General features: G+C 37.4%; 1 protein-coding gene across 1 annotated transcript in view; it reads right to left on the bottom strand.

The window, feature by feature from the left end:
- The window catches only part of LOC309588849 (gamma-aminobutyric acid receptor subunit pi-like), a gene marked incomplete at both ends in the record, with an annotated part of 40,420 nt that overhangs the window by 5,911 nt on the left and 18,154 nt on the right, over positions 1–16,355 (bottom strand). The window contains 4 exons of the mRNA XM_082308559.1: positions 48–241; positions 1,110–1,262; positions 11,337–11,474; positions 15,996–16,078. Coding sequence (XP_082164685.1) covers positions 48–241; positions 1,110–1,262; positions 11,337–11,474; positions 15,996–16,078 — 568 coding nt within the window. The remainder of the gene's footprint in view (positions 1–47; positions 242–1,109; positions 1,263–11,336; positions 11,475–15,995; positions 16,079–16,355) is intronic.

The following is a 16,355-nucleotide window of genomic DNA, read 5'->3' as shown; positions in this document are numbered from 1 at the left end:
ATAATTGAAGCCTGTTGTGTAGGACAACAATCAAAGAATTAAAGTACCTTTGGAAGTTCCTTTGAACTGAGTCGATGCAGAGTGCAGAAATGAGCCACAGCATACTCTAACAGTGCTCCAAAGATGAAACTGAAGCAGATACCGAGGTACACATCAATTGCCTTAATAAAGCAATTAGCATTTGGGAGTGAAGTCCTGGCTCCCATCATCAGTGTTGTCATAGTAAGGACTGTGGTAACACCTGTGGAATGCAAAAATGTAAGTCCTGATAAAACATGGATAGCAATGAGGGCCTCTACTGCAAGGGCCCTGCTACAAGACAGTTTTTCCTGGCTCCGTGAACTCCTAGCATGCCACAGCATTTAGTGTGTCAGGTTTTGGAAAGAAGACTTTCAAATGAACTTGTGATTCTGAAGTTAAATGCTTAAAAACACTCACGAAAACTGTTTGTAAAGCTGAGATGACTGGAAATTAAAATGAGACAGATTTTGGTGTCATAGAATGTGTATTTATGATTAATCCATTATTATTGCAATACTATGCAAATGCTCCCTTTAAAACACTCAGATATCATGTTGCTCGGTGCAGTCGCCCACTGGCCTCATTTGATGTGAAATCTTTCTTCCCTATTCTGTAGAAGTGTTTTTCCCACTCCACCTGCAATCTGATCAGAACTGATTTGCATTCTTTCCCTTTCAGAATCTCCTTTATTTGAAATTAATTATATTTAATCTCTTATAATTCTGTTATTATTCATGTGTTAATTAGTATGTACCATTAACCCTCACAAAAGCCTTACAATTCTGTCTGTGCATGCCATGTGTTTGAATATGTTGAAATTATTTCCAAAATGACTGAGTTTTCCTTTGCTTTCAGCAGGCTCCCCTGCCTCCAAGTATGCTGTAACTCCCAAAGACATTGTCTTAGTTAAAGAATAGCAAGGCTTTAAGGGGAATCTGCATGATGTACTGCAGATGGCAAACCAGAACAGTAATTCCATAAAACTCAGAAGTGTTTGCAACTTTTGGAAATGGATGCCATGTACGTGCAATAAACAAAGCATCTTAATGATCCAACTCTTGGTTTGTTTTGTTTTATCAGCTTCTCACCTATGCAGATTCTGGCTGGAACTGATGACTGGCTTATCCAAAATGATACCCAGGAGAGCACAACGAGTAGGATTGATGGTACATATGTCTCTAGTATGAAATACAAGATGTTTCTCTTGAGTTCAAAGTGAAACACTAGTTTTGGGTAACGTCCTGTAGAAAGAGCAAGAAAAAAAATATTGTGAAGGTGCAATTCATAAAAAGTTCTTTAAATTATCAAACTGTATTACATATGTACATTATTATGCAGTAAAAGCTTAACAAACAAGCTTGAAAAAAAAGATAAGCACAGTGCTGAAAAACTCTACCATGAAGACTCCCAACTGAACTGAAGAAAAAAAAATCAAAATATATAACATCCAGTCACCATATCCAGAGTTCCATTAAAGATGTCTTGAATTGGAAATTCACTGAGGATTAGTGAAGGAAAAAATAAATCCATCAATGTGTGGAAAAGATGTTTCATTATATAACACAACACAAAGAAATTTGAAATCACATATGTATTTAGCTGTGGTTATTCATAAGAATTACCACAATGAGCTACTATATAAACCAGCATAATAACAATTGTAATTTTATGAAGTTGGCATGGGTCCTTATTCTTAACTGCCTCAAATATCTAGATCATTGTGCTTTTTTTTTCATTTACTATTACTTAAGATGTGGATCAAAGGTATCTTCTCTGATACTGTTGACCTAACTCTTATATTCTACTTAAAAACAAGCAGTGCCTTTCCATCTTCTCTGTCCATTTTTTCTTTACATTAGTGTATTGCAGTGTTTGTGTCATTCTGAGGAGTGTCACTCTTGTGGCACAAATGGTTCACTTCTAGGTGGGTGATGTCCAGAAGATGAAAGTTTGGGCTCACAGAGTCAAATACAGAATTGGGTTTCGTAAGGGGACAGCACACTGGTAAGCAAAGCCTGAATTTGTTATCCAGCTCAGTAACTGAGCAAAATTTGGCTATGTTTGGGCAACAGAAGCACAGGATCTGAAATTGTTACCAGTCCAACAGATCAAAGTAAGGCAAAAGCTTGCTTTGTAGTAACTTAAAAGTGCAGAACAGACTTTTTATTCAGAAGTTCAAAGTTCAAAATTAAGTGTTAAAGTGTTTAAGTTTTTTAAAACATTATTTCAACAAAATTCTTGAACCTGAATATTGGTGAGAGAGTAATGCTTGAATATACTGTGGTCAGATAGCTTTGGCTTCATCTATTTTAATCCAACAAATGGTGATCTCCAGGACCTATGTTTGTTTCCAATGCTGAGTGCTGTGAGTCAGGACAGAACTACAGAACGGAGAATGCACTTCAGCAACAACAATATATGCATAGACAGGCTGTTTGTGCATCCCTCAGGTGTGCTGTGAGACATGGAGTCAAAGAAAAGAGTACTTTTAAAAGCCCAAAGTGCAAGTAATGGATGCCAAGAAATATCTTCTTGCTCCCAGGCTAGAAAATGGATGGTTAAATTTCCATTTTTAGAAGTATTGTATAAATTGCATCCAGAGAACAATAAGCTTTCATAGAACTCTTAAAATCAGAAAGAATCACTAGATTATGTAGTCTGACCCTAATCACAAGTCATTAAATTTCCCCAATTATCCCATGCTTTGAACTCAATCACTTTGATTGGAATAGAGTCCACCTTTCACACAGACATCTAGACTGAATCTGAGGATATCAAGGCATGCAGCATCCACTGTTTCTCTCAGTAATCTGTTACAGCGATTAGAATAATTTTATCTGTTAAAAATGAATGTCTAATTTCTAATCTTAATCTGATTTAAGAAAGTTTTTACTCAAGCTTTCTGCCATGTTGACTCTGCCTTTTCACTAGTAGACTAAATAGTCCTTTGGTAGTCAACTCTTTGTCCTCCTGAAGGTATAAATACATTGTATTTAGGGTTCAACATATTGAGTTCTTCAAGTTTCTGACTGATAGAAAAAAGGATACAAAGATGGACAGTAGCCTTTAACTCTCTCCATGAGGCAGGAGATACAAAGATGATTTATACCATTAGCATCATTTTTATGTGAAAAGAGAAATATTACATTAGTGTACCTCTATCATTACTGTGATTTTTACCAATACAGTTGTTCCAGTAAAAGTCATTTTGCCCACCAAAATTGATTTTAAGTGTAAGCAGACCAAAGTAAAGCACTCAAAAGTTAGGAAGTGCAAAACTTACAGCTGACTGTGCAACATTACTTCTGCTTCTGTCTGCACTCATCCTTGCACTAAATCAAGCACTAGTGCTATGGGAAAACACTGAGTCTGTACAATAAAATACTATAGCATAAAGCATATTTAAGGAAAGAGAATTAGGATTGTACAGGCAATTGTAAATCTGTGGCTTCCTAGCGCACAAGAGCAAGCATTTAAAACCTTAATAAAAACTGTTAAGGATTTTATTAATTTTGCTTGCAATCTTCTAGGCTGCTATTTAACTAGGACTCAAAACAGATAATTTTAAATAGAAAGACAAGATTTTCTCTGCAGTGTTTGTACCCCAAACTGTCATTACTGTGGCATGGTTGCAGCTAGCGCACAAAGGATGATGGCACAGCCACTGTGAGTGAGGGAAGGGTGTCAACCCAGAGCTCGTGTGAGACTGCAGAGGGTGCAAACCATCAGCAGGAAACCAAATCCTCAAAAAAAGTAATTTGTCTTGTGTTAGGGAAGGATGTGGTGCCATGCACCCAGCAAAGGGGCATGAAGAGACTGGACTATGCTTCCTGCAGAGTACCACAGGCACTTGGGGGTTCCTGTGGTTCAGCCTTAGAGCTTGTCTTTAAGAAGAAAGACTCTGAAACAGCCAATACATAACAGCCATACAGCAATAGCCTCGCCTTGTTAGCACCCTACAGCTGTTATCTCTCTTCACCTTAGTATAAAAGTGTGTACATGGGAAGTTAGTCCAAAATATCAAACTTGAAAGTCACATTTTGCCACTTTGCTGCAATTCCCAAGTGTAGACAAGCCCTTTAAATGTTCCTGTGTTCTTTCATGTTATTTTTCCTGATGCTAGGAATTTCTGAAGCAACGTGAACAACAAAAAGAAATAGAGAGGTAACAGATTATAGCTGAGTGGCTTTTTGGGGAACAAAGAAAAGGCATTTCTCTAACCTTAAGGCTTTCTGCTTGCCAGAATCCAAAGACACATCATGGACATGATAATAATAGTGTCAGCATTTCTCTAAAGAGTTCAGAAGAGCTTTTATAATGGAAATTTTGAAGCAACCTATATAAAGAATTCATATGAGCTCCTCCTGTAATAAACTGAATGAAGAAGTAGTCGAGAAAAAGTATGCAATGCATACTTATCATGCTAAAGAAATGCGCAATGGGACAAAATGAAGATAAAGAAATGTTGCAATCCTTTTTTCATCTACGCTCCACATCTACCAAAAGTTATCATCTTTAAAAAGAAACAAATTTGCTACTCCTAATACGTGAGTTGCATATGAGGTAGTAATGCTGTATTTCATTGCCTTTGACTTGCACATCTGAGGCTATGGTGCCATCGGTCAGATCAAAAGCAAAATAGGTTCATGTAATCCTAGTCCTGTCTTTACTAGAGTTAACTCAAGTACAGTTCAAGTTAACTCCTCAAAACTATCAAGTTTACCCCTTGCTTGAGTCTTATTGAAACAAAATATTTGCATTAAAATGAGAAGATGCTTTTTCATTCGAGTTTCTGGCCCATGATGGATGGCACCTCAGTGTGTGACTGCTCTGATTTAAATTTGATAATATGATGGAAATAATCTCTGTGCAGATAGCTAACTCTGCAGCAAAGGCACAGTGTTAGCGCTTAACAAAGTATCAAATTACTGTGTTTAACAGTTTCTCAGATTAATCTGAACCTAAGTGGCTGTCAGTATACATACTCCAAACCCACCAGAAGGAGAGGTATTCTACTTAGGTCATCCCACAGAGAAAGAAGATTAAGCTGAGTTACTTGGGCTTTACGGAATTTACTAGAGGGCAGAAGTACAAAACTAGACAGTAGCTCTAACTTGTAGATGAAGAACAAATCTAGATAGCAGACTATAGTATCCATACCTACTCTAACGCTCTCTACTGCTTAAAAAAAAAAAGTACCCTGGAAAGTAGAAAGAAATTAAAGAACTCAAGTTTCATTTGGTTCCAGGTGACTACTTTTGTTTCAGTACCATAAAAATTATAACAGCATAGACTTGTTCCCAGTAGCCGAGCAGGTGTAGGTCTAGGTCTAAGGCAGATCTTTCTGAAGGCAAGAAAAGCTAGTTTATTCCTCTCTCTAACTTGCCTTTGAAGTTTGGCTTTTGGCTTCTAAAAACAGTATTCTAATTTACAGCACTGCCTATCTCACACTTAGTATAGATCTTGCCATAATACTGATGATTTTATCAACACTGACTATTGCTGCACTGCCTGAGAAATAGATATAAACCTAAACAAACGGGCTTCCTTATCACCCTAGGTCATCTGTTTTTTGATTATCCCATTTTTCTATGGCATCTGTTCCCAGCTGATGGCAGAACGCTGCATCTCTGCTCTTTCCTGCTGCCCTCTGACCAGTGGACGGTCACAGCAGAGGTGCCTGAAGGAAGGACTGATGCTCTACAAATGCTGTCGGCAGTTCCTAACTTCCGCTCTGGTGTGACGGGATGGGAGCATCTTCCCTACAGTTACTTCCTGCGGACTTTTTGATGAACTCTACTCCAGTAAAAGACTGCTCCACATCACTCTTTATGTAAGAAGCACTTTGGTATCCTGCACAGGGGTGTGCAGTCAGGCACAAAGAGCACATTCTTCTCTATCATGAAATATGTATGCTAACCTCTTGGGTGCCAGCTAAAATGTGTGATGTACATCTTACACAAGTGCGTCAGTATAACTCTACCAATGCATCATTTTCTTCTCTTCTTGCACCTTTTAAGGGCACAGTACAGGAAAGCTTTAAATAGAATTTTACTGCCTTAACTATGTGCTGAAAATGTAGCTTTCAGCATGCAATTTTTTTATTGCTTGTTTACAATGAACATATGCATTAAGGAAAGGGTAGTGTCCCCACTTTTACTAAACAAATAAGTTGTGTAACTGAAATGCGATTCTCTGACTGATTTAGGATGCTAAGAGTGTCAATATATATGGTTAATATGTTATTACAGCTCCTTTGTCCTTCCCTCAGAGAACAATCATAGTCTTCTGTTCTTCACAGTCAAGATCTTATAAACTACCTCTTTTCCTACTTCTTCTTCAGAGATGAACTAAAGGAAATGAAAGATCAGGGCAGGCTTCTCAACATGTGTTTCATCTTCACGAAAATGCTTTACAAAAAATGAGTTTGAAATTCAAATTTCCTAAGAATGAAACAAATCCTTTCATGTAGTGTTTGTGTGCAGATATAGTTACCCATTTAGCTTACCTGTAAAAGAAAAAAAAAAAAACTTACAAAACAGTTATGCCACAGAAAGTTTTCCAAGTGTTTGTGTGTATTTCTGTCTACACTACAAAGAACTTCCCATAAGTTAACAAAAAAATGCCTCTTAATATCCTTGATAATCATTCCATTCATCGCATTTCCATATGTTTTTATGTTACTGTAACTTTTTCAATGCATTTTCCAAAACTGTTTTCTTTCTAAACTGTTCTACATTGCAGAAATATCACAAAAGCAACTCACGATGGAAAACTTTTCAATGTCAACTCAAGAGGAAAACCTTGCTTACAAAGAGTGATTATATGAGCTCAGATAGGTAAGTTGACCATAACATGGTAGCAGATATATATACGTATGTAACTGCTTGAATCTTAGGTGAGGCTGCCCAAAGACTCACCAGATAGATAAGATTATACTGAATATGGTTCTGAGATTGTTTGTAAGCCCTGTGTGGCAAAGAAGATGTTCTCAGAAATAACAATAGGAGAGCAATTACAGATTATAAAAGAACTGATAAAGGGAATGAGAGAAGTTACTCAGTGTACCACACCTCAAAAAAGAATAATTGAAAATCCTAAAAAAGTTTGATTGTTAACTAAGAAATCTCCTGAGCCTTGGGAAACTGCAGGTGGGCCTGTGGGACAAAGCAAGGTAATGCATCTGTTTCAAGAGAAAGACACTGTGACTGATGAACATACACTCTGTGCAGGAGTCTGTTATATTTATACACTCGTATACACCCTTTATAGTTTATATATAGTTTATATACTTTTTGATTTTCGGATCACTAATTATAAATGAGAGCAACTCATTACTGGCTTAGTCATGACCTCCCACCTGAGAAGTCAATAACATGGAATGGTCAGGGGTCAGCAGAGTTTCAACACTACATAGCCAACAAGGCCTGACAAGGCCTCTAGCCCAAGGAGGCTAAAGCAGGATTTGTGACAGACATCAAAATCCTGGCAGTGACTGCAGACAAGGAACAGCAGCCAGCTCCCTTTGCAGTCTTTTTCAAGAGGGCAAATGTCTTGTCTTTGTGCATCAAGGAGAGGAGACTGACTTTATGCTTCTGTCTCTTCTTTCTTTCTGTTCTGCCAAAATACCATCTGAATACGCCATTTTGCTGACTTCATGGTTTTCTAAGCAGGGAAGTGCACTGAGAGCCCTGACTCTGACATAACTCTCCCTGCCTTCTGGGCTCAGGCTGAAGACTCAGTGTTAGACTAGACTCAAGCAAGCTGAGCCTCTGCATTCCTGTTGCTGCTGAAGACTTGGCAGGAGCGTTGCAGTAGCAAGAGCAAGACTAAGGAAAGTTGCCGGCCAGAAGAAGAGCTATCAACAGCCAATTAACCTCAAGTATTAAATGATGTTTTTGCTTCTTTCTCCAATTAAAAATGTTAATTGAGATTAATTAGCTATCTCTTGCTGTGAAAATAGAAGCATTTATCAAGTGGGAACACATGGGGTCTGTCCCATGCCCAGTACTGCTCACTAACAAACATGATGACATACCAAGTGTCTTTTAAAAGAGGAGCATTAGCACATTGGAGAACAGGATTAGAGTTCAAAATTATCTCAAAAACTATCAAAAACAGCCTGAGTAAAACAAGACACAATTCAACAAAAGCAAGTACGAAGTCCTACTCTCATACAGGAATCACTAGCTCCCTAAACAGAGCACAGGGCATATGTGGCTACAGGGCAATAAAAGAGGTGGAGTACTAGAAGGAATCGCAAGCTGAACAAGGTCAAAAATGCACAACAATTTTCTGCAAGAAAAGCAACTATCAACCCAGAATGGATAACAAGGAACAGAGTTCATGAAATGCATTAAGTGAACCCTTCCCTCTATGGAGGATATCTGATGGGAACAGGGTACCCAGTTCTGGGTGCTGCACATCAGCAAAGATATGAGAAATTCAATGGAAGAACAATAGCAAAGACAGGAAATCTGGGAAATTGTTTATATGAATTAAAAAGAGGGAAAGTGTTGGTCTGAGAACAGATGTATCTGTCCTGAAATCATGAAAGGGCTGCTGAAAAATAGCAGGAAATTTGTCTTCCATATCCACATAATGGGTTTGAAATGCAGCAAGGGAGATCAAGATTAGACATGAGGAAAATATCCTTGTAATAATCACCAGGAAAAAAAATCATCTAGGGAGGTCGTGAAGCAGACACTTTGGAGGTTTGTCTAACTTACTCCTAAAACATCTGTCAGGAAGTAGACTGTAGATACTGACGACCTTGCCTTGTGACATGAGAATAGATTAAATGAATTCTTAAAGTGTATTTCAGCCTTATTTCTATGATTATTTACACAAAAAGCTAGACTGTAACAGTCCTTCATTGCTTTTATGTTTTTCCAATAAGAAAGGCAAGCTTTTTATATCCCTGTGTATTACTCTGAGAATGCAGGTGGTGTTGGCTAGACAGCTAAAATAAAAACCCAGCAGCCACTGATGCAGATACAAGGGCTTGGGGTCCAAGAGTGTATCAGTGTATGCAGAATAAGGACTATAGTTAAAAGACACGTGGGAAGTGGTTCTAACCATTAATTTACCCATGTCTAAAATGAAATTGGTCCGTACTAAAACGAAATCAACACCAAACCCTAGCCAGCCATCTAGCTAACATTATTCAAAGTGACTTACTATTATGTGATTACAATAATGTGATTACTATTATGTGATACATGCTGTTCTATAAACAAGATTAATCCACAATGTCCTTTTCTTAAATTTACTGAAGTTACTTACGCAGGAATTTCGCTGACTACATTTTAAATTTGGCTCTGTCCGTGGCTGTACATGAACTTGGGCTTTGCATTGTTGTACAATATTTCACTTGCACAGCAGCTGTGCTGTCTGTTCAAGTTCACACAGTATCAAATCCTGATTGCTTTTTTTGCTGTGTTAGGAATTACTACACATAGCTCTTCTCTTGTATCTTTAGCTTTAGCCTTTTGAATCGTAACTGTTATAAATAACTAGTATTTATAATGTAACCGTTATTTATAAAATACTCTCAGATATCTATTAATGGTGTTAAGGAAATGCAAAGCATCATTTTTCATTTCAAAACTGATTACATAGTTCCATAATCTGGTTGCTTTTTTCTTTTAGTATGGGCTACAGCAGGCACTGCTTGCCTAAAAAAAAACCTGTAGAAAATAGCACCTAATTCATAACAACTCAATAGAAAATTAAGAGGATTATGAGATTTCATTTTAAAAGTACTGCATAGCACTGGATAACATGGCTTTCTTGAACAGGAGAATTGAAACAAGCAGGTGTGGGAAATTTTGATCAAATTAAGTTGCATGTGTTAAAATGTATAATTAAAAGAAAAAGTGGCTTTTGACTTTATACATGTGATTCCTGCCAGCATAAAGTGAGGAAGACAACATCATTTACTGAAAAGAAGAGCACAGTTCATCTGATCGTGCCTCTTCAGTTATAATTGGAAATTGGCTATTCTATTTGGTAAAAACCAGTAGAACTTTTTTTGGCTTTAGAGTCTGGACTCTATGATAGAATCAAGCAGGTTTCCTCTTCCTCTTTCCTGTATGGTGAACAGGTCCTAATACCCTTCTGGGCAGAACAGCGGTAAAGGATTATTCTCCTTTGATTGAACCTGATGTTGCTTACCTAGAAGCTGTAAAGAGGAGGAAGGCAAGCAGATGTCACTTATGTAAGCAGCAAGATACTTTGTGATCCTGGAGCCTGCTAGTATGTATTTCATTTCTATTTTTATATCCATTTAGAGAACTTTGACTTTTACCCTGAATTAATATCATAAAATTTCTCTGTGGTGAATTATTAAAGCAAAAATACCCAACAATTGAATAGAGAAACTATATTTCTGTGGTTCAGAATTAGTAACATATCCTCTGGTGAAACTACAGCTTTGAAGGATGTGTATGTCTTCATTTAAAGATGACCCTTTCGGTTTGCATGTTGGCTTGGGCAAAAGAGAAACTCTGTGCAGTGAAAAACAGCAAGGAAGGACCTAAGGGTAACTCAAAGAGCATAAAACAGGTTTGGCAGGTCTTGAACTCTCTGAAAGCCCTTTCGATATCGCTGGAAAATAAACAGGAGCAGACTCTTTCATGAGGTTAAGTCCTGCAGTTAGAGGAAACTTTCTACAGCAGTTTCCTAAGACCAGCAGAGGAGCAGGTCTGTGGAAATGCTTCTGACCCTTCCCCGGGCAGAGGAACCTCAGGCTGGGCAATCTGCGCTCTGCTGCCCACCAGGCTGGACAGAGGTGCCACAGATAAAGAGCAACTCCGACAAGCACTAGCCATGAAACCCAACTTCTTACAACTGTAAAAGCACCCAGCATATACACAGAAATTTCCATGGCTGAATAGAGGCTTTTGACTTGCCTAATAAAGCCGGAGTGGCTATTTCCAGGAAGGCTGGGAACTGTTCTGAGCAGGGTACTCAGGGTCCCTGGTCTCTCTCGAATTTAAATGCCCAATGTACAGGCTCTTCCTTCACAAGAGCTCTCCCTGACATTACGTGGAAGAAGTAGTACATCTCTTCTTTATCACTCTTTAGATAATGCATAGCCTCCGAGAAAATGCTCAAAAACTCTCAACCTTTACATTAGCTGGGTCTCTGCTGATAACATCTGGAAAAGTATGTATGGTTTCAAGAATGTAATCTAGCAGAAAATGAAAACTGTCATACTGAGAGAAAGCAATGTGCTCAGTTCCTTAATGCTGCTCTGTTTCCAGAGCCATATTCCAAATTGTACCTAGAAAGTGTTAGAAGAGTGTTTTTACCTGTCTCATATACCGCTTCGGACACTGAGGTAAAGTGATCTTCTACTGTGTATTGTGCCAGTCGGAGTGTGTCCAAACCTCGAACTGAATCATTTCCTCTAGTCCAGTAAAACATGACATCATTGATGTTATATCCCCCTGTAGTGATACACAAGCCAACACAAGTGTTTATTTTACACGATAATTAATTTGTGTTGCGCACACTTATGGTTCAGCTGTTTCTTATTTATCTGTCTGAAAGTACAATTAGACATAAACAATGATGGTTTTTGGCAGAACGTAATGCCTGTTTGCAACAAAACTCCTAATAACACGCAAAGTCTTGCAATTTAAAAGCTGACTGTTTTGGAGGTGGTCTTTTTTATATCATTTATTCTGGTATAGACGACAAACTACTAAAAGAGATTAGTTCCACATGGTATTCTAAAGGCAAAAGCTATTAAGCTTTAAAGAAATACAGTTTTTATGAACTGCAGTACTGCCAGCATTTGGACTAAACATTAAGCATGCCCTTTGTTGCAACCCAGGCTGCTGTTTCTCAATGCAGCGCATTTGATCCTCATTCCCATAGAAATGAAGGGGTGAGGAGAGCAGCGGGGCTGCTGAGTGCTGGCACTGTGCTCCAAGCTGGGCTTGGGTCCTCACTTGGAACGACGTTTTGCGTTTTGGCTTAGGAGCTTGGATGCTTCCCAAGGACACCAGCTTAGATGCTGATGTTTCTGCAGGCTCAACAGCGTGGCACACTCCAGGGGCCCCAGGAGGTTTCCTCTTAACCTTCAAGTAGTAATTAGGAGCTGAGACGGGACACGAATCATCTATCAGAAGGCAACTATTTTGCACACACTTGTCAATATGCGGCACAATCATAGCTAAAATACCTCTGTAGCTTTTTCCCATTATATTAAAAGGCAAGCAATTTTCAGACTAGTGTATATGATTAATTCAAGATTATGTTAATGTAATTTACATGTTAACAGGGAGCATTTTAACATCTTTTCCTTTAGCTTACTTAGATCAATCATTCTCGTATTTGACAGACTTATATTGTGCAAGTTAATAGCTAAGCTTAGGGGACAGAAACATGAGCTGATGATTATTTTTAGACTCCAGTCAATTGTAAGTAAATTACAGTGGGACAATGATGCAATACATTGCACAAGGGTATATGCTGCAAAAAGAACAAAGCTTTAGAATCACAGAAAAAGAGATGCATTAAAATCAAAAGAGGCCTTTAATATTTTTAAGTTAATGGCTTTGTTTCTTGCAATGACAAAAAAGAACTTATTTCCTACAATCATTTAATGTACGAAAAACAGGAGTTCGGAAATTTCATTTCAAGGAAACGCTATGCTGGTTACCAAAGAAAATGGCAATTTCACCTGGAAATTCTTTCCCTGACCATTCTTTAAGTGTAAATCTTAAGTGTTTTCACTATCACTGGCAGTTTTCTGAAAAGGTATCATGACCAGGTATCTCTGTTCACACTATCACATTTATAGCAGTTAAAGCCAAAACACTGCTGTGTCAAAAGACTAAGCCAAAAACATGCATGTCCAAGCTAAGTTCCTGATTCTTTAAAACCACAGGCTGGGAAATTTCCCAGATTTGGGAGATGAAAAGTAAAAGTAACATTTCCTATAAACAAATGATTGCATTGTCCTCAGTCAAAACAAAGAGGTTCGTAGAAACAGTATTTATGCATGACTCCAGGCATGGATTCATTTTACCTTCCTTCAGTATAAATGAACTGCAGATATTTAAATAAAGTCCAAAGAACTAGAGAGTAACACAGTAAATTATTATTTATCTTTACAACATATTCAGTCTTCCAAGTTGTGTGAGATGGGAGAAATTCTCAATGCCCAGATGGGTGATAACAAGCATATCTCCAAATGAAGGATGGTTTGCTTTAATGCATTTTAGTTCCAAATTATTTTCATTAGCTGAACAATTAGTAGGTTTTGGTGATCCTTCTTCTGAAAATTCTTTGAAAATACTAATTCTGAAACTCTATTTGTGAAGAATTTTCATGGGGAGAGTCTTCCCAATAGCCAGTAAAGTTAAATAGCACAGTGCTCCCTCTGTGCAAAGTTATTCTTTATTCAGGGGATTAATATTTTACTAATTATAAAATGTTTAAAAAGTTTATAGAGACAAAATCCTTAAGCCATCTTATTTGGCTTTTATAAGTAATCTCTATTCTCTTTATATGACACTGAGTTTTCATTCTAACTAATTCCTCAAGCCCAAAATGTCTCATTCCTGTACTTTGTTGATACAGTACGAGCAGCTAATGTCAACAGGGTTAACTACAGGAACAGTAAATTTGGGATTAAACATTCATAATGCCTAATACAAATGAGTTTCTTTACCTTTCTGTTGCTAATTTTAATTTCCCCTGATTGTCAAGCACAAGTTAAGTGCCTTCACATGGCTCTTCACTGAATAAATGCTAAAGGACATGTTCAAAAAGGAAATAAAATTTCAGAGATGGCCCAAAACATTAATATGTATTTGGATGGGAGGCCTGTGGGGGGCGGGGAGGGGGAGAAAGAGGAAAAAAGCCCTCAGCTCAGTGTAAATGAATGGTGGTGTTCCCTACCATGTGGCAGAGAGCGTGAACCCCCCGGCAGCACCCACCGAGACAGAAGCCTTCCAAGTCCCCAAATGTCACATCTGCCATATCAACCGAGACTCAGAGTGGCAACTCTCTGTCTCCTAACATATGCCTGTACTACCTTCTAAAGTGTTGCAATAACAGGGGAAAGAAACAATAGACATTTTGGCTGAAATGTATTTTGCTGTGTAGAAAGTATAAAACAATTAATGTTATTAACTACTAATGGCAGAATAGCATGTTGTAAAGGCAACTAGCCATGCCTTACTGTGTAAAGCCATTACTTGATAATATTAATCGATTACATTAGTAGTCACTTAATAAAAGGCCTAACACTTTGTTTCAGATCACGTATTTGCTATATATTTTACATTTTATTTACACACGTTGGTATTTGTGTGGATGTATACACATGCTTGCCTTCACAGTTATTAATTCCAGGTAATGGTATCGGCAAGCAGTATTCTAGGACGATGTCATTATTCATCTATAAATTGTCACAGCTTATCTCATGAGAGGGTAAACACCATTTCCAGCATACCCAAAAGAAAGTATAACAGTGCACTGAAGAAAAAGGGCCAAAGCTAAAGGCACACTCTTTCCATTTGCATTTATTGCTTCTAGCTGTTTTCTTTAAAACTAAACACCAGTGTCATGGGAGCATTTGTGATGACATTACTATGTTTTCCCCTTGGACAGGAGACACTTGTGTGTTGTTGAAAAAGCAGATGGAATCATTCTGAAAAATGTTTATTTATAATTATAGAGGGAATTTTCCTTTTTTTAATCCTGTCAAATAAATTTAAGTACTTGTGGGACATATATTTCATTCTGGAACTAGAGAAAATATTAAATGACTCATTAGGCAATGCTGTTGATGTAAAACCATATGTGTTGACTTACCAATATGCTCTTCCAAAGGAAAATAAATGAGAGATAAATCCAAATTCTAATTCAAATCACTATGTGTTAAACAGATCTTATAAAACTGCTGATTCTAGAGGGGCTCCTGTGTAAGGAAGGTTCGGGGGCTGATTCCCTTTGTGGTTCTGTCTAAAATGAAATTTTGCAGCAATCTTCTAATTCGTCATTACCAACAGGAGATAAAGAACACACACATGTCTGAAATGGTAAAGAATAAAACTTGACAAGTACTGAAAAACCTTCCAAAAGATTTTGAATATGCATTGACATATATTTGAACATATATTTTCATCTTACAGGATTGGGTATCCTTTTACATTATCCCATGCAAAAATATTTTGATAGAGTCTTATCATATGAGTAATAGCAGAAAGTTAACTATAAACAACACACACATTTAGGTATTTGCAAAGTGACCATGTCTACAAAGTATTAGAGACCATATTTCAATGAAAATTATGAGGACATTGATAACATGAGAACCTGTAAAGGTATATTTAGTCTTGGTCCATCAATTGATGATATTTTTTCCCAGGACACTGGCATAGAAACAATTAAATAAGTGACAGAAAGATCTGTAAATATCCATCTCAGAACAGAACTGTCTATGCAATTACCCTTTTTTCAGTATGAAGACAGTAAATTAATTAAATATGAACTCGATGCCTTACAAATAAGCCTTATTCTAATATCTTTCTTTCCTAGAGGAATTGTGCCTCAGGGGGAAAAAAAAATACCTACTATCTGAAAGAGAAATAAAAAATAAAAAATATTTTCTCAGCTGTGCTGGAAAATGTCTGCTCACAGAACTCCCCCTGAAGACCAACAGAATAACTGCAGGATGCACTGCAAAACCAGGCCTATGACAATCTCCTGAGATTTTGTTTAATGATTAATAGCATGGCAGCATTTCAGTACTGCCATGCTATTTTCAGTGATGCCTTGTGCATTTATCTTTGTATACAGATACTACTGTAATTGAAGAGGGACTGGTCACATACTGTCCCTTGGCTTCTTTGAAAATTCCAGCCTCTTTGATAATAATATCTAGCAACCCTTGAAAAAGATCATAGATATTTTTCTAATTGTATAAAAATAATAAGTATTAAGCGTCTTACAGCTTTCCAGTTGCAAAGTACACGTCTGCTTATCCATTGGATATTTGGTCAGATCCATGCTGCATGCAACAGTTGTAGTGATCCTTGGGAAAAAAAAAAGAGTATTGCTGATTATTAATGGGATAAAATTGTCCATCAGTAAAAATAAAAATAAGCCATGTATCCTTCTTGAACTAATATTTGCAGGCAAATATCTATTGCGAGGAAAAAAAAAAATCTAGTATTTACTGGTAGCTAATGGGGGAGAGTAATAGCATCCAAAACTGGAAACCACTTCAGAAACTCCAGAATAACTGAGTTTTGTGGCAGTCTAAAAAGGGCACCCCTTGATCCCTTCTCACTTACAGTGTGCATTTTCCT

Source organism: Platalea leucorodia, assembly GCF_965183815.1.
Source record: "Platalea leucorodia genome assembly, chromosome: 4".
NCBI lineage: Eukaryota > Metazoa > Chordata > Aves > Pelecaniformes > Threskiornithidae > Platalea > Platalea leucorodia.
The sequence above is the reverse complement of the archived record's forward strand: the minus strand, read 5'-3'. Positions and strand labels throughout refer to the sequence as shown.